Source organism: Sceloporus undulatus, chromosome 2, assembly GCF_019175285.1.
Source record: "Sceloporus undulatus isolate JIND9_A2432 ecotype Alabama chromosome 2, SceUnd_v1.1, whole genome shotgun sequence".
NCBI classification, from domain to species: Eukaryota; Metazoa; Chordata; class Lepidosauria; order Squamata; family Phrynosomatidae; genus Sceloporus; species Sceloporus undulatus.
The window spans coordinates 286,776,971-286,804,573 of NC_056523.1; the positions used below are offsets into that span (position 1 = coordinate 286,776,971).

Consider the following 27,603-nt stretch of genomic DNA (forward strand, 5'->3'; position numbering starts at 1 on the left):
AGGTAGTACACATTTATATAAATTCAGTTAACTTTTAAAATCAGGTTGTACTATTTAAAATAAGAGCTTATGTTTATTTGAATGATAGTTTTTAAAATAGAATATTATTTAAAGATCCCACTATTCTCATTTTCAGCCATAGAGTAATTAATCATGCTTTTAAGCATATTCAGTCATAAACCCACTTGCACAATCATTTATGTTTTAGGGGTCCAGGAGGTGGTAGACCTTGGCAAACCCTACAAACGCCAATTCTGTGAGTATATGTTGTCCAAGTATTGGGCACTATGGTTGCTGTGATGTGCTTTTTAAAAAAAGAATAAATAAAAGCATATCATGTATTGCTACTTCACAGACTTTATCCAACATGGACACCATCTGGTTCAAGAATCTTATCTTGTGCTCCCTGCCCTCTGACGTGAATGAGGCAGTTACAAATTAAAGAACTTTTTGCATGGTTCTTAAAAAAAATATTTCTTTCCCTTTGCAACCAACTGAGGAGATCATTTTTGTGTTTTGTGACATTTGAACTTCTGCCAGAGGTTAAGAGCCTTCCTATTTTAGAGGGGTTTTTGCCAATAAGATAGTTTAATGTGCCTTTAGTTTACTGCTTTTTAAAAATTACTGTGCTGCCATGCCATGTTTCATTAACTTAACTGTCTTTCTTATTTTATATATGAAGATGGGGTAAAATACTTGAAATGAAAATACTTTTTTTCTTTTAGAGTAAGTATTTAATAGAGGCTTAATATTTTTTCATTCTTAATTATGATGATTTATCATATATGGCATTCATAATTACAAAAGGTTATTGCCACAAGACAGTTGCTAACATGGAAAAACAACAGTAGAATATTTTTCAGATTTCATAGTGATATGGATACAGTTCACTGGCATTTATAGAACCTGCTAGTTCCTTCTTGCAGGAAAAGTTTAATAAACATTAAATATTGATAGAAACCCTTGTTTTCTTCTTTCTGAAAGAAAAATAATCACTTACTTTTGTTTTCCTTTGTCTTTTAGATACCATATTCTTCTGCGTCGCCTGGGAATTATGTAGTGAGTATGCACATCTGTTTGCATATGTGTGTGTACTCATTAGCATAAATGTTGAATTTTATTTAGGTTAAGAAATGGTTGTCCAGATGCTCAGGAAAACCCATGTGTATTAGCTGAGAAGTGAACATCTGATCTGTTTTTTATTTACCATATATCTGTAGTACATATGTTGGTGTTCATTAGTAGAATAGTTAACTGTCTGGTCAAAATTGCCCTGAATCCTGGTTTTTATTTCAGCATATGTTCTTTAACTGGTACAATGCATAGTCTTCAGTAATGAAGAAGTAAAATCAGCTGTTTCAGGGGACACAATAATACTCTTGAATTTTGGATACTGCATTGAATGGCCCAAAAGGTATCTAACAACATTGTCAGAAATAAAATGTTGTAGAACATTTTACTTTGTTGTTAATTACCTGAGAATTAACTTTCTCCCTTTTAATTGTTTTGCCTTAACAAATTGTATTCTCCCACTTAGAATAAATGGGACTGAAAAGTCTGGTTTTAAAGCTGTCTAGTGATGGGATCCCTTCATAGTGGACATAACAATTGTTTCAGAGAGTGAAGACTGAATTTTGAACTAATAGTTGATGTGTTTACAACCAGTAATTTAATAGAATTATTAATCAAATCAAATAAATAATAAATTGGTCACATAACACACATTTGAGCTAGGAAAGAACCAGTGGCCTGCACAAGCTTGGTAGCATAACTGACACTCCCACTGACTGTTAGTCACCACCGCATCCAACCAATATGTATCTCAACAGTAGACAGGGAAAGAGTTTTGCAGTTTCATGGCTGATACAGGATGTAGGATCTCATTCTTGGCCACCATATGCATGGGTCTGACGTGGGAGGTACATATTCCCTCATCCCCATTCAGAGGCCAGATCCAGGATTGCCCCCTGCCCCAGTGCCTTTATTCCAAGGAGTGAAATCTTAGAATTTGTGAAGTAAAGCTGTATGGAACATTTCCTTGTTCTGCTTCTGACTGTATGCCTCCTTCTCAAGGCCTGGATTCTTCAGATTCTTTAGAAGCAGGAATAAGAGAGGGGAAAGTGGTTTATTTCTTTATTTAAAGCATTTCTCTATTATCCCTCAATCCACCAGGACCTCTAAAGCATTATACCAGAGATTTAAAAAAACCCATTAAATACAGAAAGAAAAACAGACTAAAACAACTTTAAAATAGTTGAAAACCGCACTGCTAGTTGTAAGGACTGAAGCTCTTACAGCTGGCCAACAGCTTTTGTAAAATGAAGTAAAGTGAAGTGAATCTTTCAAGAAGAAAAGATTTTTAAGGCAACTTGCTGTGTCTTAGGCCCGATACAGACAGGCAAAAAGCACCGTCATGGGGCTGATTTTAGGGCTCGGGAGAAGGGCTCACCCCCATCCACATGGGGGCCGCCGTGATGACATACGCACAGCGCCACATCCAACGTCATTGTTGCGTGTGAGGGCACCAATGGTGCCACATGTGCACCCTAAGAAGAACCCACCGGGAGCATTTGGTTGCTGCAGCTTCCGTGTGGGACAGAAAGGGGTGGTGTCTCAGCACTCCTTTCTGCCCGTCTGTATCCCCCTTCTCTTTCCCAAATCTGGGTTTAATCATTAAGATAAAGACAAAAGATATGACTAATCAGATGTGGATTTTTTTAAAAAAAGAAAGGAACTATCTTTGCTGCTGTTTCCCCAATGAGCTTTCTGTGAAGGGTAGGTACAGAGAGATTCTGCATTAGAATCTGCATAGGCTAGAAACAAATAAAGGATACTCTTCAGTGAGCAATATAGGGAGAGGAAAGAATCTTCTGTAATTATCTCCAGGAACAGCAGAAGAGAAATTCTGCTAGAGGTGATAGGCTGGAGCCTCTGGAACACAGAGGAATTGTGGCCATCCAGATATTGTTTGTTTGTGTTTGTGTAATTTTATTACATTTTAAAAATTATAATTTGCATTACAATGAAATATGTAATGGCTTTCTCATTTGAATAACCTGTTTCACAATAATCATTTTATTAATTATTCTTTTGATCCATCCAGATGTTGTTGAACTGCAACTCCCATAAGCCTTAGCCAGCATTGCCATTGTTGAAGAATGTTGGAAGTTGCAATTCAATGGAGAAGGCTGTGTGATTTCCATTCCTACTCTAGAGACAAAAAGATTTGCTAGATTGCAGTATCTAGCATGGCAGATGTCTCCTTGCTCTTTTTTAATGATCTAAAATGGAGCATTTCTGGCTTAGCTCTGACATAGTATCGGGACTGAGGTGGTTAAAAAGGTATGAGCCAACACTGAAATAGGCTTATAAATTTTCCTTGCTTCAGGCTTAAGCTGGAATGCCGAAATTAACATGCAGCTGAAAGCTTCACCATCATATTGATTAATTGTATGGCTTGTGCTTCATGGGAGGAGCTGCAGTTTGCAAGTGTTATCCAGAGACTGATATGGGATATTCAAGATTAGTTTACCGAAAGAGTGGTGACCTTGTGCCACATAGGCAGATCTGCTTGTTTTTTCATAATGGTGGGGCCTCTTTTACGCCTTTCAAAGTCCAGAATGGCACACACTGCCTGAGCACTATCTGAGCATAAGCTATGGCTTCTCAGACAGCAGAAATTTTGGAATACTCTAGAAATATTAAGTGTGCTATTGTGTGGACAATCTTGCAAGTACCAGCTGCCCACTGTCACTTTCATCTATACCAATCAGTCTCTCAAGCACACACTAGTGCTTTTGTACAGGAACAGTTCAGCTTCCATCAGCAGCCAACTATCATTTCATACAAAATTGCCAAGTGTTTGTAACTGGCTGGGGTAAAGGAGTACTGGTAGGACAACAATCTATACATGTCGCAAAACCTATGGACAGTGGGTTGGGGAACTACATGCTAATCCCATGAGTATGTGAGCTCACCAGTGGAATTAATTATGAAATAAAACTTTAACTGATCAAGAAGAGAATCCCTGTTCTTGTGTGCTTTAATCTCCTCCATTCTTTTGAATATACTGGTTGTTGTATGTGAATCATTGATTCTGTTTGTTTTTAGGGTCCACCAGGAGGTGGAGGACCACCAGGAACGCCCATCATGCCTAGTCCAGCAGGTAGCCTATTTAACTAAAGAATGAAAAAGCAATGTAAAATATGAATGCTACAAATGCTAATGTCCTTACAATAATTAATAATTTGCAATTAAATGCAAAAGCACAAAGAAGCAAAAGGTATATGCAGTACAAACAAAAGAAATACATTTTCACATTAGGAAGAATATGATTTACTCAGTACAGTCGGCCCTTCTTATACACGGATTTTTTATACATGGATTCAAGCATCCACGGTTTGAAAATGTTTAAAAAAAAGTATAAATTTCAAATATCAAACCTTGATTTTCCATTTTATATAAGGGACACCATTTTGCTATGTCATTATATTTAATGGGAGTTGAGCATCCACGGATTTTGTTATCGACGGGGGATCTTGGAACCAACCCCCCCCCCCCCCGTGTAACAAGGGTCCACTGTATTCTTAAACTAGCTTTAGCATTCTTCCTTTCCATTAATAAAGTATTTAGTTGATTATGGTAAGATACTACAGTTTTGTGAAGGATTTTCTCAATTTGGACACATTCTTAGTTTTTAAATAATTCATAATTGGCTGCTACTTTACTCCCTTGGAATTTCTTTTTTAGCATATATCAGAAAGAATACATTTAGATACAAATTCAAAGTAACTTTCAGTAAATATATCTAATTAAAACATTTAGCTTTAATTCAAGTTAATCAGTGTGCAAGTTTACTTTTTCCTCAGCAGTTACCAGATATCCAATTAGTTCCATAACGATGAAATTGTCTGTAGACCCTCACAAATAATAGTATAAAACAAGCTGTGTAGGAATATGTCACATATTTGTCTGAATTCTTCTTCTTCTTCTTATTCTTATTCTTCTTCTTTTTGGGGAGGGCCGACCAAATCAATAAAGGAATAGGCAAATGTGGAAGTGTACACATTAGGAAATTTGCATACAAAATGTGTTCATTGCGATTCAGAAAATTTGCAAAGATGCATACACATTTTGGGACACATTTTAAAAATTATTTTTTATTAACACATTACTTTGAAAAATATAAAACAAAATATATATGGAAATCTACACCTGCACATTATATAACTAAGTACCCAGACTCACAACACAATATAACAAAGAAAAAGCGGAATATGTGTGACTTTCAGTTTATTACATATGTTGTAAGTAGAGAGATCTTGTAGCACCTTTGAGACTAGCTGAAGAAAGAAGTTGGTAGCATGAGCTTTCATAGACTTAAGTCTACTTCCTCAGATGCATTTGGTGGGGTGGTAAGCCAGGGACAGACTTATATATGCCCTTGGTGTTTGAGAATGTCAATTTGAATTTGAATTCATAGGTCTGGAAACCATGCCCTATGAGGAACGACTTAGGGAGCTGGGGATGTTTAGCCTGGAGAAAAGAAGATTAAGAGGTGATATGATAGCCCTGTTTAAATATTTGAAGGGGTGTCACATTGAGGAGGGAATAAGCTTGTTTTCTGCTGCTCCAGAGAACAGGACCAGGAACAATGGCTCCAAGCTGCAGGAAAAGAGATTCCACCTCAACATTAGGAGGAACTTCCTGACAGTAAGGGCTGTTCGACAGTGGAGCACACTCCCTTGGAGCGTAGTGGAGTCTCCTTCTTTGGAGGTCTTTAAGCAGAGGCTGGATGGCCATCTGTCAGGGATGCTTTGATTTGGATTTCCTGCATGGCAGGGGGTTGGACTGGATGGTCCTTGCGGTCTCTTCCAACTCTATGATTCTATGAATTCAAAGTCCTTTGTGTATGGAAATAAAGTGGCAAGCCCAGTTTTAATTATGGTAGTTTGTGAACAAAGGCATTGTAAATTAGCCTTTGTGCATGGAAATGAAGTGGCAAATCCAGTTTGACAATGTAACTAGCCTGTGGTGAAGAGATTAGATGAGTGTAGGATGTCCATGGGGTCAGGTGACGTTGAAATGTGTGCCAGGAAGCCCATTATCTTTGTTCAATCCATTGCTGAGGGACTGTAATTTGTGGATGAACTCTAATTCTGCTGTTTCACTTTCCAATCTACTTTTGTAGTTCTTTTGTTCAAGGTCCACTGTTCTGAGGTCTGAGATGGAATACCCAGGGAGAGTGAAATGTTTTGCCACCAGTTTTTGTATATTCCCATTCCTAATGTCTGGTTTATGTACATTTATCCTCTGGCACAGGGACTGGCCCCTTTGCCCAATGTAGAGTGCTGACAGGCATTGATGGAACTTTGGAGGAGGAGCATGTGAAGTTCCCCTTAATATTGTGGGTGATGCCATTAGGTCTTGTGATGACATTTCTGGGATAAATGTGTGGGCAGAATTGGCATCTTGGTTTGTGGCAAGGCTTAGTACCTGTTTCCCCTTCTTTGTCGTGTGAACATACATTGTGAATTATGTGAATTATGCCAATTTCTTTTTTAGTTAGTCTCAAAGGTACTCCAGGATCTCTCTACAATCTGTTTCTACAGACTAACACGGCTATATCTTTGAATTCTGCATACATTGTAGTTATCAAATTATTCTACTTCCTCTAAACATATAAATAGGATATACTTCTATGCATTATTCCCGTCTACTAGTCTCAAATTCCAAAACTGCTATTTATTGGGATAGATTTTTTTAAAATGTTCCAAAACTTTTAGGAAATGAAATATAGGGGCGAAACAGAGGTGAATTGGGGTGAACACATGCTGCCGCCCCAATCCACCTTGAAGCAGAACAAAAAGGAGCAGCAAAGATCTGCTCCTTTTTCGGCTGGGGAAAGGCGGTTTTCCTGCTCCGCCGTGGCTCCATGGCGGCTTAAAGCTGGTCTGCCGGAATGCTGTGTATACACAGAGTTCCACCGGAGCACCTTGAAGCTGCCCACGTCTGAGCAGCTACCCAGCTTCTGGGCAGCTTCAGGACGGCATGAGAGTGTGTGGCATATAAACACCAGATGGCGACTTTAAAGGGCCATCTGTTCCGGCCCATACACATGCTTGAAAAAGCTGATGAACAGAAAATGAAACATTCATTCATCATAGAATCATAGAGTTGGAAGAGACCACAAGGGCCATCCAGTCCAACCCCCTGCCATGCAGGAAATCCAAATCAAAGCATCCCCAACAGATGGCCATCTAGCCTCTGCTTAAAGACCTCCAAAGAAGGAGACTCCACTACACTCCGAGGGAGTTTGTTCCACTGTCGAACAGCCCTTACTGTCAGGAAGTTCTTCCTAATGTTGAGGTGGAATCTCTTTTCCTGTAGCTTGCATCCATTGTTCCTGGTCCTGTTCTCTGGAGCAGCAGAAAACAAGCTTGCTCCCTCCTCAATGTGACATCCTTTCAAATATTTAAACAGGGCTATCATATCACCTCTTAACCTTCTCTTCTCCAGGCTAAACATCCCCAGCTCCCTGAGTCGTTCCTCACAGGGCAAGGTTTCCAGACCTTTCACCATTTTAGTCGCCCTCCTCTAGACATGTTCCAGTTTCTCAATGTCCTTTTTGAATTGTGGTGCCCAGAACTGGACACAATATTCCACATGGGGCCTGACCAGAGCAGAATACAGTGGCACTATTACTTCTCTTGATCTAGACACTATACTTTTATTGATGCAGCCTAGAATTGCATTAGCCTTTTTAGCTGCCGCATCACACTGTTGACTCATGTTCAACTTATGACATGTGTTGACATTCTCTCAAATAGGATTATAAAGTATTATTTTCTTACCCTTACATTTTCAGATTATTTGAAAAAGGACTATTCAGTTTTGATTTAACTATAATGGTTTTTATCATGATTAGAGATCTAAGATATCATTGAGTCATAGGCCAGAATTCTTTGCCTTTTGTCCAACTAAGAACAGGCTGCTCACAGGGACAGAACAACCCATATGTGTGAGTCACAGAGACTACAAAGAACAGTTTTTCTTCATTTTTTTTTTCAGTTTTCAAACCCCAGTCTTTCTTCATCTTGTCATTGCACCTTGTCATTGCTTCTTACTGAAAGAATTGACTTAATCATGAAACATTAACAGAGTCAGGATGGCCCAGCACACATGAATGACCTTTAGTACTGAGTAATCTGGATTCCAAATTGTATTTCCATGGTTTTAAAAAAATGCAAACTGTTGCTGGTACCTATGCAGTATTTTCTCTTGTTTCCAGTTACATCTTGTATTCCCACCAAATTCTGACCCATTCAGAGTCTAAACAGGTTGTCGATTATTAAAATATCTATACTTTCTTTATTGTATGTTAACAGTAGTTTTGAAGACCACTCTGAAAGTAGTTGTGGAATGAGTTCTTCCATTGTGCTATTCCCACTGCTGGAGTATGTTGCTGCATAAAAGTTAATTGTACCCATTGAGCTTTCCTTGCTAAAGTACTTCATCTTAATAATTTTCAGATTCAACCAATTCTGGAGATAATATGTACACTTTAATGAATGCAGTACCTCCTGGACCGAACAGACCTAATGTAAGTATCAGAAATAAACACATATGTTTCATTGTATAGCTTGTGCTTTTCTATTTTGTACTACAGATCTTTAATGAATTGTGTACCATCCTGGCTCTATTAAGAAGCAACACGCTAGTAGCAAGCAAGGTAACAAGTCAGTCCTTCAGTAACAAGTGACATTAATAAGCTATTCACTAAACGCATTACTCAAGGAAAAATAAATTACTTTTTAAAAATACCATCATCTATCTTCATGAGGAAGAACATGAATTATATACAAGTTACAGCATATAGCATTGCTCTCCAGAATTTTTACTAGTAGAAAAGTATTTGCAGAGGCTACACCATGGGACTACTTTGATGCAGTCCTGTTATCAAAAAATTTTCTCCCATGAGAATTTATAGGTATTATTTAGGCTAATTCCTAGCCCTAGTTATTTTCTGTTAAAAGTGTAACAGTGTAATACTGATGGCAGCAAGATTATGAAAATATAAGGTAAATTCAGTTGCTTGCCCCACCTACTGTAGACCAGCTGAAGCATGGGAACATAAAATGTTGATTTACAAAGGCTCTGTTGATTCAGTGGGTTTACTCCATTGTTTCCTAATCCAAAACTCTTGGATTTAAGCTTGGATTTTTGTTTCTATTCTACTTTCCATCTAAAGAGTTCTACAGTACAGTGCCTCTTATCTGGAGTTCGGAAATCCAAATTACTCCAAAATACAAAACTTTTTCATGGTTTCTGAAACAGTGACACCTTTGCTTTCTGATGGTTCAGGGCACACAAACCTTATGTCATGCACAAAATTATTTTAAAATTACATAGAAATTTGTTGTTGTGTCCCTACAGGTCGTTTCCAATTTATGATTATCCTAAGGAGTTTATCACTCTGGGGCTGATTTTGATATTAAAGAGAGATTAAAGCACATTTAAAGCATCCCACAAATGAAGTGGAAATGGCGAGTACTGCACGAATGATTATCACACGCAATTGCACAAATAAAGTGACATCAGAAATGCATTGTCACTGAAATCCCCAAAGTAAAAAGATGCACATTAATGCTTCTTTGTGACCACTTTAATGACGGGTTTTGTGCGATGTTATGTGAAATCGTGACACGTAATTACGTGATTTTTCTGGGATATTTACGGGATAAACTCGCAATCTCCTTTGTGTGATAAACTCCTGCGATAGGTTCTATCATAGGTTTTTCTTGGCAAGATTTGTTCAGACAGTATGTGACTTGCCCAAGGTCACCCAGTGGGTTTTATTGGCTGAGTGGGGAATTACCTTTAGGCTATATGTATAATGTATACATGAAACATAAATGAATTTTGTGTTTAGGCCTGCTTCATCTTCAAGATATCTCATTATATATCTATATTTAAATACATGTATTTAAAAAAAACAAGACTAAACTAAACTGTTTATTATTTACCACATTTGGGTAGGATGTTTGTAGTATGATGCATTTTCACTTTTTGCAGTTTCCAATGGGACCAGGGTCTGATGGCCCTATGGGTGGATTGGGTGGAATGGATTCACATCATATGAACGGATCATTAGGTAAGGATGTTACATTTAATTATAATTATTTAATCTTGGGTCAGGGAATTTATCCAAATCTAGAAAGCAAAAAGTCTGTTTTTTCCATCATATTTTCAATTTTTCTTCTGCTAAAAAAAAATCTCAGGGTACCAAGAAAATTCCAAGTCACATAGAAATAATATATGTTACTTACGTGAATTACTGTTTTTATCCTCTTCTGCTTTATATGTGAAAATGTGGTTTCTTTAGAATTACACTGCATGGGGAGAAAACTATTGTGCAGGGTTCTAGGGAGTGAAGTACTTTGATAAGAAAAACAACCTTGTAATTTGGTTGGAAGCTTTTGGAAGCATCATTTTGCTTGAACTTAGAAGTATTACTTCATTTTAATAATAATATAAATAAAATATCAAACTATTAAAAATTACAATTTCAAAACCCAACCCTCCATTTTACATGATCGTACATAATTTTAGAACAATAAAACTTAATTTATGCTTCCACTTAGAATGATTGTTATTGGAAGGTGGGACAGGACAAGGCTGAGATGCAGTCCCAAAATACAAAAAAAGCCACATGTCATGACATGCTGTTTAAGATGAAAATAATGATTTTTGACCATTTAGCAACTAGAGCAAGAAATGTATATGTATATTTCACTGCTAATTTCTTCCACATGTTCATCTAAAACAGTACTTCTCAAATAGTGGGGCGGGCCCCCCAGGGGGGGCGCGAGGCTTAGGATACAGTGTTATGCAGAGGTGTACTTATAACAATTTTATAGACAAATGATACTATTTACAGTCGCGCGGGGGGCGCAAAATGTTTTCTTCTTCCTAGGGGGGGGCATGACAGAAAATAATTGAGAAGCACTGATCTAAAACAATATGAATAAATTTGCCACAGAGAGAAGCAGGGAAAAAAAAACACAACAACAACAAATAGAAGGAAATAAAACTCTGAACGTATGTCTGTTTGTGGCAGATTAATTTGGATGCTGTTTACCAGGGGTAGGCAACCTTTTTGAGCCAGGGGCTGGGTTGCTGTCCCTCAGACAACTGGGGGGCCGAAGCTGGGAGGTGGAGCTTCCACCCTCTGGGGGCGGAGCTGCACACCAGGCGTGCAGCTTCCACCCTCTGGGGCGGAGCCACACACCGGGGCGGAGCTTCCACCCTCTGGGGGTGGAGCCGCATGCTGGGGCAGAGCTTCCTCCCTCCGGGGGCGGAGCCGCATGTCGGGGGCTCTCTCCTCGGTCCCATCCTTCGGCCAAAGCCCAAAAATTAATAATTAAATAATATTTTTAATAAATAAATAAATAAATAATTCCTAAATACACTGCAAACATTATCTGAAGTAAAAAATAAAATAGAAACATATACAATATTCAAAATGAAGAACAAGAACAAGTAAAGTTAAATAAAAATTAGGAAATCCAGATCAAATGCATGCACACTGTCTCAATCCAGAAAGGAGCAATCCAGCCCATGTGGAGGAATTTTGCAAAGAGAATACCAAAGGATATAAGCATAAGAATAGCAATATTTGCAGCATGCAAGCTACCTGAAAGTCAGAAAGCAGAGGAAAAGCATAGAGTTGGAAGAAACTGCAAGGGCCATCCAGTCCAACCCCCTGCCATGCAGGAAATCCAGATCAAATGCATGCACAATGTCTCAACCCAAACAGCCAGCCCATGTGGAGGGTTTTGCAAAGGGAATACCAAGGGATGTAAGCATAAGAATAACAATATTTGTTAGCATGTGGAAGCTACCTGAAGGCCACAGAACAGGGGAAAATGCATGCACACTGTGTCCCAAACCACAAAGGGACAGGTAGTAGGTGTAGCTTCCGATAACCCCCCTCCCCCAATGAACCAACCTCTTCTCTTGCGTGGTAGTGGCTCTGACTCTTTCTTTCTTTCTTTCTTTCTCTTTCTCTTTCGTTCTCTGCCTCCTCCTTCTCCTCCTTCCCCGCTCTTCCATGGGGGGAGGGCTGAGGGCAGAACCAGGAGAGCCAGGAGAGCGGAGCCAGAAGGTGAAGGGCAGGGCCAGGAGGGCGGAGAGAGAAGGGAGAGCCAGGAGAGCCGAGCCTGAAGGGCGAAGGGCGGGGCCAGGAGGGTGGAGGGCGAAGGAGGAGGAGGGAGGAGAGCCCATTCAGAGGCCTGGCATGGCCCTGGAGCCCTCGAACAGGACTCCAGGGAGCACACCGGGCCTCCTAGATGGGCGCCGCCATTTTGTTTTTTAAAATGGCGGCGAAGTCTCGCGCAACGAGAAAGGTCACGCGAGACTTCACCGCCATTTTAAAAAACAAAATGGCGGCCGGAGCGGCGGCAATCGGCGGCAGGAGCGAGCGGGGGCTGCTCCTGGCGCCTCCGGGGGCCGGATGTGGCCCGCGGGCCGCAGGTTGCCGACCCATGCTGTTTACTTTGAGTGCCATTCAAAAATGAGCCACCAGAAGCAGAATAATTGTTGTATGCATTGGCTCTCAGATTGACCAGTCAACCAAGTAGTTAAAAAGTAGTTGTACTTTTTGTCTTGACAAAAGCAGAACACTGCAAGGAAAAGTAAAACAAAACAAAACAAAAAACTAATCCCAACAAAGAAGATGGAATTGCAAAACAATGAAATGCATTCAATTTGGGTGGGTGAATGGAGAGACCAAAAGGGATGACTGATACTTAATTTGTTTCAGGGGTTTTTAACCAAAATTTCAGTCAGGGAAGCTGTATGAAACAAGACTGGTAAAAGCAATGGCAAACTCTTAAATGAACACTATATTACAAATCACTGTAATACCACTGTAGTAAAAATACTAACAGAAATGTTAAAGGCAGAAACAGGGCTGCAGATTTTTGAAAGGTCTGTATTAGTAATGAGCTTGACTGTAATATAAGAGACTGAAGAAACTGAAGCATTTGAGGAAATCTAGATATTTTCTTTAGAAATTTTAGTTCATACCTTGCCATGGAAAGAGACATTTTGATTTTTGATTATTTACTAGATGCAGCTCAGAGAGCTCTCAGAATAATCATAACAATAAAGCCCAATTTAAAAAAAGGAGGAAAGAAAGAAACCCAAAATTCTGCTTTCTGTTTTGTACAGTGGTTCCTTTGTATACACGGGGGAGCCATTCCGGATCCTCCCCCCACGTATGCGAAAAAACATGAGATGTCAAGTTCTGTTGATTTTCCTGTGTGTTGCACTGCGCATGTAGCGCATGCATGTGCACCATTTTGTCCCCCCCCCCCAGGCTTGCCATCCACATGAGCTCAAGTCCATGGATGGCATGCTCGCGTATGGCACGGGTCAACTGTATTGAAATCACTCTTTTGTTTCTGATTTTTTAAATGTGAAATTGAATCATACTATTTCAAACCTCTGTTTGAGCACTTTCATTTAAAAAGAAAAAGAAGTCATAACCCCCAAGTACTCCTCCTTTATTTTATTTTATCTCCTCTTAGTATTTTCTATGACTAAATAGATTAGAACTTTGTTTTCTTCAATGGTCTGTGCTTGTGTCAGTTGAGAATCTTCTATGTGGAAATCTAATGTTACAGTATACTAACTGCATAATTGCTGTTGTCTTTTTTATTATATTTACATTATTATCTAATTCACCTAAACAACAATGTGGTCTTGCTGTGGCTCACATAAAACATTTGTTTGTTTGTTTTAAAAAAATACTTAAATCCCACTGTTCAGGTAGCAGTTAGAACAAGAAAGTGAAGACTCACAGTTAAGAAGGTGTGAGTTTCCTAGATCTAAGCTAATCTGCAATATGATACGTTTTAAATCCTAGTCTCAAATTGATTAAATTGAAAACTAAAATGAATGTTTATTTCAATTTAAGGCTCAGGAGACATGGACAGTATCTCCAAAGTAAGTATTCCTAAGGTCATAAAGCAAGTTTATTTTAATTATTAAAGTTCTTTTAATTTTTGAAATAATAAAGTAGCTTTTATTAGATTATTGACACTGAAGGAACACAAGCAAATAATCATTCATAGGAAATCAAATCAAATCTTGTAATGCTTAGGATTTGTTCAAAAGACTTGTTAATTTATCACTTGAATGTACACTTGTCCCCCCATATTCGCTAGGGTTAGGGGCACAAGACCCCTGTGAATATGGAAAAACCGCAAATAACAAAAACATCATGTTTTTACCTGAGAGGACACCTCTGTAAGAATCTTTAGGTCCTCCAGTGCAGCTCTGTGGTCAACGTCCAACAGACACTGACCATAGAACTGCACTGGAGGAGCTACAGATGCCTAGTAGAGTATGCTCTCTAGGAATCTCTAGGTCTTTCAGTGCAACTTTTAGTTAAAGTTGACCATAGACTTGCACTGGAGGACCTAAATATTCCTAGAGAGAACATATTAATCAAATCCATGAATAATCAAATCCGCAAATATCAAAGCCGGGTCCGCAAATATGATGTGCAGTGATGAACTCTAAACCTCTGTTTTGTGATTGATTGATTAATTATAACCAAGTTGCTTGTGTTCAGTGCAGATGTTAAGTTTTGGCAATACCAACAAAGTCCATAACATTTCAAACATCTTGTTTAAATATAGGTCATGAACTGGGAGGTACTGATAGCTGCTATATAAATTGTGTTGATGATTGGCAACAGTTTCCGCCACAATTATTTCTCTTAATTTTTTTTTAATAGTAAAATCAGAAGGGCTCTCACCTTAGGTCCAGCAGATATTACTATTACAGTGGATCCTTGTTATACGCTGGGGTTTGGTTCCAAGATCCCCCGTGTATAACAAAATCCGTGTATGCTCAAGTCCCATTAAGTATAATGACATAGCAAAATGGTGTCCCTAATAATAAATGGAATATCAAGGTAAATTTATACTTTTTTGGAACATTTTCAAACCGTGTATGCTTAAATCCGTGTATAAAAAATCTGTGTATGAGAAGGACCGACTGTACATTGCAGCCATCCAGAATACATTTTTCAAGAAATTGTTCTTACTTTCACCTGGTACGCCTGCAACTTTGGTTCGGGCTGAGGTCGGCCTCCCTTCCATCAGAGCTCGTATTCATTTTACTTTACAGTCCGTCCTCGCCTTACGCGGGGGATCCGTTCCGGATCCCTCTGCGTAAGGCGAATTCCGCCTATGCTCGAGCCCCATTGGAAACAATGGGGTTCGTGCGTAGCGGCGCGGCGGCACAGGCACGCGCGGGGCACAACAGGCACACGTGCCCATTCAATTGAATGGGACGTGCCGCCCCTTCCGCCCCGCGCGCACCCCGCGGCTTGAGCGTGTATGCTCAAGGCCGCGTATGGCGCGCCCGCGTATGGCGCGGGCGCACTGTATTTAACTACTGGAGATCTGTAATAGATTCTCCAGTTAAGGTTTTTCCTAAGTTGGGTTTCCAACATTTACCCAGCTGCAAAGTCTGGAGTTTAAGATGCCATAGGTTGCTTGAATCATATCCTGCTCTAACTGAAAATCCTTCTACCTGGAATTCAAGAGAGAAGCTTTGTGAATACATTTTTAACCATGATGTGTATCTGGATAGACTAGCTATTAACAACTCGAAATTTTCCAAATGGTTTAGATTATATAAATTGGACCATCAGATGGCTGTTTACCTAGGGAAGCTTACATTCCCAAAGCTTAGGCAGGCTTTTACAGCTCTTCATTTTCAAACAATGCCTTCAGCCATGATCAATGGCAGATATTCACACACACCTAAGGATTCCCGTATATGTATTTGTGGAGCTCCAGAAATCGAGGATTTGCCTCATTATCTGCTTTTTTGCTCACTACATACTGACCCAAGAACTAAATTTATGGGATCTATTCTGTCCAATTTACAATCTAATACTACCTCTGAAATTTTTTTTTATCTCTTGTCTGATATTGATTCTAAGGTAACTTTGCTGATTGCCTCAGCAGCAATCAAAATTCAGGCAAGGGTAATAGCAGACATTGCAGTTGATTGTCATGGGGCTGATCTTATCTAAACTTTGAAGTTGTTTTTAATGTTGTTTTATTTAATTGTCTGGAATTTTATTATGTTTTAATGTATAAAATTTGGATGTTAGTTATTTGATGGAGCATTTTATAATTCTGAATATCTGTCATCGGTTTTACATTTTAATCATGCGAATGGCCTTTGGCCTAAGCATTGATAAAAAATTGACTATTACATTGTAGTAACTCACATGTAGTTTGTCCTTTAATGTGTTGTCCCTATTTGTTAATTAACATGTTAAACTTTGTTCTAAAACATTTGCAAATGAATTTAAAGCTATAGTATTGACTTTCTTTTTTACTTCAATAGAATTCTCCCAGTAATATGAGCATGAGCAATCAGCCAGGAACCCCTCGAGATGATGGTGAAATGGGGGGCAACTTTCTAAACCCCTTTCAGAGTGAAAGTGTAAGTAATATGAATATTTTTGATGTTTCATAACTTTGACTGATGTGAAGAATTTTCAGATTAAGGTTACATTTTCAGGTTTTACATTGATTAAATTAAAATAAATCAGCACTGTCCATTTTCTACCTATAACTCTAGCACAATCATTCCCAGTAGTGCCCACCTGGGACCATTGGAAAACTATTGGGGGGGGGGTGCTGAGAGGGGAAAAGGACAGCAGGGGAGTGGTGAGGAAAAAGGCGGTGGCAGGGAATTGTAGGGATGAGGTTTACATGAAACTCCTTTTATACATCATTCTGGGATAGGGAGGGAGGCCCAATGGAGAGCTGCTCCGGGAACAAGCTGTCTGTCTGTCCAGGCTGTGAGGCAAGAGACCCAGTATTGTTCCTCTGGCTTTGCCTCACCTGGAGCAGAGCAAACAGACCCTGTCCTTCCCCTTTCCTCACTCACCCCCCCCCCAGGCCCTAAAATACTTGCCAGGTCCACCTTTGGGCAGAAACTGCTTGGCCTCCCCCTGCAAGAAGTCCAAGGAAGAAAGCATCTTCCAGTAAGAAAGACACAGGCTGGTTCTGAGGCAAAAGTGAAAGGAGGGGGCAGAAACATGCAAGTTCTCCCCCATTCCCTCTTGCTTTCTAGCCAAAGCAAAGGGGAAAGGACGAGAGCATGTATGCCTGCCCCTCCCTTCCCTTTTGCCTTGACTAGCTGGCTTGAGCTAGGCAAAAGAGAAGGGAGGCAGGAGCCTGCATGCTCTCCTCCTTTTCTCCTTTCCTTCACTAGCTAGCATGGAGGAGGGGGGGTGATATGGTTGTCACTCAAGAGAAAAGGGGGCAGTAGCCAGAAAAAGTTTGGGGACCACTGCCCTAACACATTGGAGGCTGGATGCTCTATATAGAAAAGAGTGTCTATTTTCTGAGCTTTTCAGCCTTTTCGCAATTACTGGTTATAATACTCTTTAAGAACCCTCATTTTGTCATCACTTCCATGCACTTCATACTATTATGCATATCTGTGATTACTGCAATTGTGTTGGTAAGGCTGGAATACTAAATGCATTTAGTGACATGTAAGCCCCATTGAATACATTAGCAGTTATTCCTGCCTACATATGCATAGGATTATACTGTAAAAATATTTTTCAGTTTACAGAAAAAGATGATAAGTATTTGTTTAAGACTCTTCAGCTTATATAAGTTTACGGGTCAAATTCGCCATTGTAGTCAAGAAATCAAAAGAAGACTAGAATTTGGAGACAGCTTCCAATAAACTAGAAAAGATCTTGAAGCGTCAAAATACAGTGGTACCTCGGGATACGAAATACCCAGGTTACGAAATTTTCAGGATACGAAAAAATCCCATAGGGAATTATTGTTCCGGGTTACGAATGTTTTTTCGGGTTACGAAAAAACTTTTGGTGCTTTTTTCGGCTTTTTCGCACGGAATCGCGGCTTTTCCCCATTAGCGCCTATGGCAATTCGGCTTACGAAGGCTTTTCGGGTTACGAAAGCGGCCGCGGAACGAATTACTTTCGTAATCCGAGGCACCACTGTATATAGAATACCAGGATTGTCTATGCCATTTTATTTCCCAATATATGTCTATCACTGTGAATGCTAGACCATGAAGAAAAGCTTACAGGAAGAGAATCAACTCATTTTGAATATAGAGGTAAATATTCAGGTAAATTAAGCCAGAACTTTTTCTAGAAGGCAAAATTAATAAACTTAGACTGTCATACTCTAATCATGAGAAGGCAGGACTCAGAAAAGACAATAATGCTTGATAATGTTGAAGATAGTCGAAAAAGAGGAAGACTACATTACCGGTGGATAGACTCCATCAAGGACTTGCAAACTGAGGCCTGTTACAGACGAGCCTGAAAATACGGACTGGGTCCGTATTAGGTTAGAAAGGGGCGTCACTTCCTGATGCCCCTAACCCTAATACAGACCCAGTCCATACAGAATGGTGGCACCCTATGTAGACGGTGCCACCATTACGGCGGCACGAGAGCGCCGCCTCTATATGGGGCAGTGTGGACGTGACATTGTCACGCCGCGCCAGGGCGCATAGTGCGCCCTTTCCCCGACCTCAGAAGGAGCTCCGAAACGGAGCTCCTTTTGCCATTTGCGTCGCTGGGCGCAGCCTTTACGTGGCTGCACCAGCGACGCAGATGAAAAAGGGGCCAAGCGGCTCCTTTCTCCTCCTCCCTGCCATCACCGGGTGTCCTTGGGGCTTGAAGCCCCAAAGACACCCTTTTCCAGGCCGCGGGGAAGCGGCCTTTTGCCGCTTCCCCGCGGCCTGAAAAGGGGCGGATCGGGGCCTCGGAGGCTGCCAGTCTGGCAGCTGAGGCCCCGATACACCAGGGAAAGGGCGGGTGCAGGCCGCCCCAAACGGGCGGTCTATAACCCGCCTGTGACACTAAAAATTGTTCACACCTGTTGGTGGTTGTTGTGTGCCTTTGCTTTTTTTAACTTATGGCAATACTAATGTGGCCCAATCACAGGGGTTATCTCAGCAAGATTTAGAATCATAGAATCATAGAGTTGGAAGAGACCACAAGGGCCATCCAGTCCAACCCCCTGCCATGCAGGAAATCACAATCAAAGCACCACCGACAGATGGCCATCCAGCCTCTGTTTAAAGACCTCTAAGGAAGGAGACTCCACTGTTCAGAGAGCCTTTGCTTTCCTCTAAAACTGAGAGAGTGTGACTTTTCCTTCAAACCCAGGTTTCCAGAGTCATAGTCCAACACTCAAACCAGTATACTACACTGACTCTTCACATCTATAGCTCCTTCATTTTTGAGTTAACATTTCCTTTGTATCTTTGCCTGCTCTTTTCTTTGGGTGCCTAAACTGTTTTTCTAAAGGGTCAAATGAAGTTTTAAGATGCTGCAAAGCTAGACATATGAGGACTTAAGGAAGGTTTTTTGTTTGTTTGTTTGTTTGTTTGTTTGTTTTTTGAGCAGCAGAATTGTTATGGGGGAGCATAACTACACTCTTATGTATATTGTGTGTGTGTGTGTGAGTGCGTGCGTGCGTGCGTGCACATGCATACATGTATAATAATGTAACAACAGCATTTACAGTCAGCCCTTCTTATACACGGATTATTTATACACCGATTCAAGCATATACGGTTTGAAAATGTTCAATAAAAGTATAAATTTCAAATTTCCCCTGAATCAAAGCAAAACACTGAGGTTTCATAGTTTTAGCAAGTTAAGATTACTGGAAGAACTATTTTATACAATTGGGCAATTGTCATTAAAATATAAAATAACCATAAAAATGTATGTATACAAAAGATAAAATGTTTAATAATTTACAGTGTATAATAATTTCAAAATGGACAAAAGTGCATTCACTTTTAAAAGGTTAGTTCCTTATGATAAAAATGGGCCTTTTAATTAAACATGTTTGATTTAAAGAATGAACAGAAGCAACATCAGCTTTTTAAACATTAAGGTCTAATTTGCCCTGCAAGTATAATGCAGTTTGTCACTGCTTTAACTGCCATGACACAATGCTGTGGAATTAATAGGATTTGTAGTTTTGGAGATACTAAGCTTTCTCTCTGGTGCCACAGCAAACCATAAATTCCATAGCATTAAGCCATGGCAGTTAAAGCAGTGTCAAACTGCATTATTTCTGCAGTGCAGATGAGACCAGAGAGTAATTAATAAACTATATACAGTGGTCTCTTATTATCCACTGGGGTTTGGTTCCAGGATCCCCCGTGGTGGATAACAAAATCTGTGGATGCTCAAATCCCATTAAATTGCAGAGCAAAATGGAGTCCCTTCTATAAAATAGAAAATCAAAGTTTGATATTTGGAATTTATACTTTTTTGAACATTTTCAAGCCATGGATGCTTGAATCAGTGGATAAAAAAATCTGTGGATAAAGAGGGCTGACTGTATGTAGTGATTCAATTGGACTGCTGATTTTACATATATTTATGAGTTGTCTTGATACTAGTACTGATTGCTTCTCTACTAGACTGAGTTTAAGGATCATGAATCATCATCACAAACAAGCATAGGATTTTCTTTGGTTTACTATTCTTTTACTATTATACTATTAACTTTCTTTACTTTTCCGTAGTAGGATTTCATGCTTCACTTTTTAATCACTGATAATTTCACTGATTCCTTTAGATGGTGCAGGATATCAGTCCAATTAGATAAACCTTTTAAAAGTGCTCCCTGAATCATTTTTGAAAGCTTACTTAACTATTGATATTTTATCACACATTCATATGATTTGTTATTAAGCCTTTACATTGCTGCTAAAATGTGGATTCCTATTTTTCAGTACTCTCCCAGCATGACAATGAGTGTGTGATCCATTACCAAGTCTCTTCATGACAGCTGCACTGAGTTGGCCCTCTCCAGAGAGCTACTAAAGAAGAAAAATTACTCATCCCTGTGTACAGTTTAACAGAAAAGATCTCTGCCACAATTGGACCCACCATTTTTTTCAACCATCTCTCCAGTTTTGTGAAGAAAACGGGCCCTGATCCGATTTCGGCATCCATATGTGGCATATCCAAGCTGCCCAAGACTGAACTGCAAAATTATCTGTGTATGTATATGTAGGATAGGTGTATGTATGTGTGTATTACAGAGACATAGATATGCGCACATACATACATAGACCTGCAGGACGTTGTAAAATATTATCACATGACATCTTAAGTAGAAATAAGAAATAGGGACTTTTATTCCATCTTTTTCACGTTTACATTTTAACTATTAAAAGAACTGCTTCCCTCTCCCCATCTGAACTGTTTTGTGCTGTGTATATCACTGCTTTGTAAGTTATTTTTTTTAAAGAAGATCTCAAGTAAGTTCTGTTTTTGTCATTGTCTGACATCATTGATAGGAATAAAACTGCTTATAAGAGGGCTCTCATACAGTTGTGTTTGATACCAATGGAAAAATACAGTCTCAAGAAACAGAAGACATGCAGTGCATTAAGTTTGTTCAGCAAATGAAATTAGTCCTTTGCCATTCTAATAAGGGAGAGAAAAGAACTTGGAAGGGTTATTTGTCCCTGTTTCTTCATAGATGCCTAACTGCAATCCTGAACAAACTTGCATGGTGGTAAGTTCCAGTGATATAATTCAGATTTACTTCCATGTAAATCCATGTTGAGGATCAGAGTGCAAATCCTTCAATATTTGTTTCAAGGGAAGTATGAGTTTATCTCAGCTTCTTCATCTATGCAGGGAAAAAAATGCATCATTACTGTGTTGGGCTGCGATTGATTGCTGTAGCATCCAGCAATAAAAGTGGCAGATTTTGTCTTTCTGCTCTTGGAAAAAAATAAAATTTTATTTAGTATGATCTTCCATAGGTGTAGTAATGAATAAAAAGCTATAGCTTGTGTTGCTGAGGCACGCTTTTTCTAACAGTCCACTATTATCTCCCAGGGCTAGTAACACCCTTACCTCCAATTATCTGTAACCAGTTAAAAGCAGGTCAGCTTTTTCCAGCCATACTGTTTCTTCCCCAAACACACTCTCACTGGTCCTCTTAACCATTTTATGTATGTAATTTCATGTTATGTATAATTCTGTAAGACCTCTTTGGATGTTTCTAAGACTATATAAATAATTAATTTGTTTAATTTAAGTGAAGGCACAGATTCCTGTAGCATCATAAAGACTAGCACATTTTATTGGACAGAAAGTTTTTGTGAACTAAATAAAACTTATGCCATAATAATGTGTTAGTCTTTAAGGTATTACAGGACTTTTAATCTGCTGCAGCAAAAACAACAGACATGGCTACCCCTCTGCAAATCCATTTAAAGTTATGTAGGCCGAGTCAGATTTCTTCCAGGATCACATCTCTTGTGGTCCAAAATGACTGTGGAATTTAAAGGTGCTACCCATGAGGAAAGAGTATGGCAGCAAGTCCTTTTTATTCACACATGCTGATACATGAAGAGACACATTTCCAATTTTTCAATATGTTCTTAAATCAAAATGTTACTTTATGGTGTTTTCAAAATAATAACAACCTCCCATTATTTGCACATCTCTTAACCCATTTCTTTTGGCAAGTGTGTATTGAACTGTTACCTGAGTTCATTGATTTATGTTTCCTTGAGATCATTGGAAAATTTTGTTACAGTCTATATAGTGCACCTCTCACTGAAGTAGCAGTGAAAGTACTCAAATTAAATGAGAAGCTGTGCATGGTGTTGGCACCCCTTATCACTGACTTTAAAGGCAAAGGAAGATCTTTATTTAAATTATGTTGATGTTTTGCAAACATTGTCTACGTGTGTTTAACTGTAGAATGAGTAAAAAAAGTGGGAATGAGCAAAGTCATTTATGCCATCAAATCCATGACTCTTAGAAATGTGTAATTTAACTCCTCTTTCATTGAGTGCATAAAGCACAAGAAGTAATAATGGCTGATATCCAATATTGCTCCTTCATTAACAGAAGCTCTTTAATTCAGTGGAAGCTTCCATAAATGGAATTAGAGATAAGTGATTCCTGCTGATTCCTCCTTCTCTTTCCTGCTTGTTGCAACCAAATCTTCCCAAATCTATCCTAGACTGTTGAGGACCTTCTGGAACAGTGTCAGAGATGGAACCAATGCTAGAGAAATTGAAATTTGCAAACATTGTTTTCCTTTCCTAAATTTACAGAGGCCTCCACTGGGTCAAAAGCTTTTTATAAACAGATATAACTGCTTAATCCCAAATCTTTTTGTCCAGTCGTTCCTTTTATGCATGTGAAAGTCTCTGTGCCTATTTTTTTCATTTGTAACATTAAGTATATACTTTGCCAGTTAGCCACATAAACTAATGGAATATTATACACATAGCACCTAAAAACACTGCTAAGTAAATAGTATTTTTTGTGTGTGATGTTTTGTACTTTCAAATCAGCTGTTTATAGAGGTGTGCAAAATAGAAGACAATATCAAAATAGGAGATTGATTTCCATGCATTGATTTCTTCATAGCATATTGAAACATCTATGCATGCCTTTATAAGTTGTATCCAAGCCTTAATGTCAAGTCTCCTTGAAAGAAGTGTGTGTGTTTTAGGGCCAGTTGAGATGGAACACCTTGTTCTCTGGATTTGTTGATGAAATTATCCCAGCAGAAGCAAATACATGCAAAGTGTTCACACAGTAATTCATCACTCCTGGGTTTTTTTAAAAAAAGGAATAACTTGTGGTCAGCATAGCATCTTTCTCTCCAGTCCAACTCATAAATCTTTGACATTATGTCTATACCTGTATAAGAATCTTCCAAAAACATCTTTAGATATTTATTTGTTTTTTAAATGCCTGAGGTAGATAGGAGTATTGTGTGTTGGAGACAAATTAGCACGATGAATAACTTTTGGGGGGCTCTGTACACACTGATGGAAGGGAGCTTAAAACATTTACTTTGTAAGCAGAAGAAGAAATGGCCTCAAGCTTACTTCTTGCTGAATTTTTGTGTGTTCCCCAAGGTGGTAGGAGCTTTCCTTTAGTCAGCATTTGCCTACTAATAGGCATCAGTCATAATCTGAAGAAAGAGGTGCATAAGAGCAAATATTTAGCACAATTCCTTCAAGCATTTGCTTCTCTGTGTTGCAAATGCCAGCTTTATGTTTGGAACTCTGTTAGGTTTTGCCTCTCATTCCAGACTATAAACCAAAATTTTAGTTGCCACTGCCCTGGTCTAATATGGTACATATTCCAAATTCCTTCAAACCTTTTCACACGTCCTACTAAAAGTAGTGAAGCCAGAAGAACTAATATCCATGAGGCACTCTCTTTAGTTCCCTTGAATACTAATAAGGGTCCAAAATACAAGGCAGAAGTAATCCAGTTTGAGACCGCTTTAACTGCCATGGCTCAATGCTAGTGAATAGTAGTTTATTGTGGCACCAGTTAAAGCAGTCTCAAACTGGATTATTTCTACAGTGTGTTTTCGACCAATGAGTATAGCCTAAGTATTAATTGTACTTTTCCTAAGTGAGCTTTTTACCAGAAGGAAATTTATTTAATACTAATTTAAATACACAGATTTTCATCCGCCTACAGTATGTATAATTAAGGGCACACATGTATCATCAAATCATGGTAGTGGTCCCCAAACTGTGCCCTTTAAGAAATTTTGGACTTAAGCTCCCAAAAGCCTCAGCCATGTTAGCCAACAGTCTGGGATTCTGGGAACTGAAATCCAAAATCTCTTAAAGAGCACATGGTTTGGCACTACAGAATTAAGCCTTAGCTCGCACATTCTCTCCCCTACTGTGCTTGGTGTATTATCCTGATTTACAGGGCAAGTGCAAACCACAGCCTGCTAGTCGGAAGATAATGGGCAGCTATTGGTTTCCTGCACCCAGAAAATAACGCTTTAGGCAGAACATGCAAGGAGACTAGGAGGGAATTGAAGAGTAAGCACATAACCATAGAGATTGATCATACAGCATTAAACCATGGCTGAATGGTGTGTGGGGAACAACTGCAATGGAAGCATTGAGTCTTAACTGAGTGATGACTATAGCTATTTAAATGCGATTGTCTAGCATGTTTTGTTTCATTTTAGATAGCAACTTTAAAATCTTTACATCAAAAAGATCACATGACTAAAAATTATATGTGTGACAACACTATGCTTGTATGCCAATATTTTGGATGCAGTGAGGTTATGAAAATAGATGATGAAACTGAAGAGGGACCAGTTATTAAACTGTATGTTTCATTTCCCCCCCTTTTGCCTTGGTATCACAAATTGTAGCCAATAAATATTGCACTGACTTTTCCTGAGTCGTTTAGATCTCATGTATTGTCCGTTTGTTCCCTGATTTTTATGCTAAAGAGATGCATAAGCATTGTTAATAGGAGTTTGTCACATAACACTTAAGAATTAAGAATACTCTGTTAACATTGCAAGTCATGATAAGACAGTAACTATTCAAATCTAGTCATTGGAATTTTAGCAGTGATTTTGGTAGAAACTAAATGGTATATTTAATTCTATTTTATGAAGTCTGAGATAAAAAATTTAAAACTGATCCAGATTCTAAAATGTCTGTTTACTATTTAGAAGGAAATAGACTAGAGTTCTGAGCATAAATAAATTTCAGTTGCCAGTTCGCAACACTAATAATTTTACAATTTATTCAGTGGAGCAAACCTTTCTGTTTGCTCTAAAGGGCACATGAACTGTGCAAAAGGAAAGTATCTCATTCTGTCAGTTACTGGGACTTCCTCCATGTAGTTGCACATAGAACACTTCAAACCTTTTTGAAGAATTAGGTTTGGCACTATTTGGGATAATTAAAGTTTCATTTTGAAAATGTGCTCAGGTTCTGGGATGCACTTGCACATGAGCTCTGCTGATATCAACTGGAGAATTCAGGCAGCTATGAAGGTGCACAAGTGCTTGAAGCATTGAGATTTTTTAATCTTCCCAGAGCTATGCCATCCCTGTTTTTAAGAAAAAGAAATCACAGAAAAGAAATGTATGTATGCCTGTATATAACTAATTTGGGGAATTAAATTGTTTTTCTTCTTTTGTTAGCTCATTTGAGCAGAACTAGACTGTATCCGTACTGTGTAATTATAGCAGTTTGATGACACTTTAATTGTCATTGCTCTGTCCCATAGAATCCTGAGATTTGTAGTTTGGTGAGGCACTTAGAATTCTTTGGTACACTTAACTGAGTACTAGAGGGCCAGCCAGACAATATCTCACCAAACTACAAATCCCAGCATTTCAGAGAACCATGGCAGTTAAAGTTATATCAAAGCATGTAATTGTGTAGTGTGGATAACCTACTCAACGTATTGATTTATCCTATGGTTGTTTTGTGTATTCATATTTTAACACCAAAATAAGTATTAGCTTAGCCATTTCTATTTACATTTTTTTATTATTTACATACAAGATATGCAAGGAAGCTTCTCATGTGATGAGAGAATTTGCCATAAATCTATGTAAAGATGTTTGTCCATTTTGATATATCTGTTGATATTATCATGTTATGACCAGATTTCTGATTTTTTCTTTTTTAAAGAAAAAATATTTAGAAAGTAAACAACTTCACAATTATAAGATTTTAGAAAAACAAATGCTAATTCAAAAAATAAAATTCAAAAATTATGACTTTCAAATCAAACATTACAAGTTTGTATTCAAAAGCATCAAAGTTCCTTGTTTCAAGAATGTGTATGTTTCAGCTAGCATCTAAAGAGAGGACCCCTCCATTGTTGGGCATATGCCTCATGTGCCTCAAAAACATATCCCCAAGGATCTGAAATGGTGTGTAACCAGAAAGGCACTAGAAACTAGATATCCAGAGAGAAAACATGAAAGCATTGCTCTCCTCATTTCACACCCTTTTCATAAAATCATTTCTTTTGAGGCCAAGTTCAAGCTATGTGTGGCGTTCTAGACATTACTGGTCTTCAGCTCACAACAGCATTACCATTGGCCATGCTGACTCGGGCTTGTAGGGGAAATCCAACAACATTTTCAAGGCAAAGTTTTTTTTATAACATTCTCAAAATTATGAACATAAGATCCCTGTAGAGTCAGAGCAAAGGGTCATCTAGTCCAGCATTCCCTTCCCAATAGTAGATGATAAGTGCTTTCAGAAATTCCACTACCATGAATCCAACTCATCCCCTTCTGATGCACTCCCAATCCTCTGGCATGCTGTCTCTGAATTTCAGAATTCTGTTTGTCAACCATTACTGATAGTGATTGATAAAGACATCTAGGCAAGTGATGGCAAACCTGTGGCACGCATGGCAGAGGTGGCACTCAGAGCCCTCTCTGTGGGCACACACGCTGTCACCCTAGCATAGAGTTTGCCAGAGTTTCTTACTAGAAAGCCAGAGCGATGTGGCACTTTGCAGGAAAAAAGGGGGGTCTGGGTTGCAGTTTGGGCACTCGGTCTATAAAAGGTTCACCATCACTGATCTAGGCCATTGACCATTATCCCATCTTATGGCACTGAATGTCCTACCACACCAGCCATTGTATGCATTGGGAGTTCTTACAACAGAATAGGTTTTCAGGCATTGTACTTTTTCAG

General features: G+C 38.9%; 1 protein-coding gene across 1 annotated transcript in view; it reads left to right on the top strand.

Moving 5' to 3' along the window:
• Positions 1-25,323, top strand: part of SSBP2 (single stranded DNA binding protein 2) — a 208,353-nt gene extending 183,030 nt beyond the window's left edge. Inside the window, 9 exon segments of the mRNA XM_042447811.1 lie at positions 209-231; positions 234-256; positions 1,024-1,059; positions 4,111-4,165; positions 8,532-8,602; positions 10,075-10,153; positions 13,982-14,010; positions 16,438-16,536; positions 20,854-25,323. Of these exon segments, the coding sequence (XP_042303745.1) occupies positions 209-231; positions 234-256; positions 1,024-1,059; positions 4,111-4,165; positions 8,532-8,602; positions 10,075-10,153; positions 13,982-14,010; positions 16,438-16,536; positions 20,854-20,883 (445 nt within the window). The 3' untranslated portion in view covers positions 20,884-25,323.
• The last annotated feature ends 2,280 nt before the right edge of the window (positions 25,324-27,603 follow it).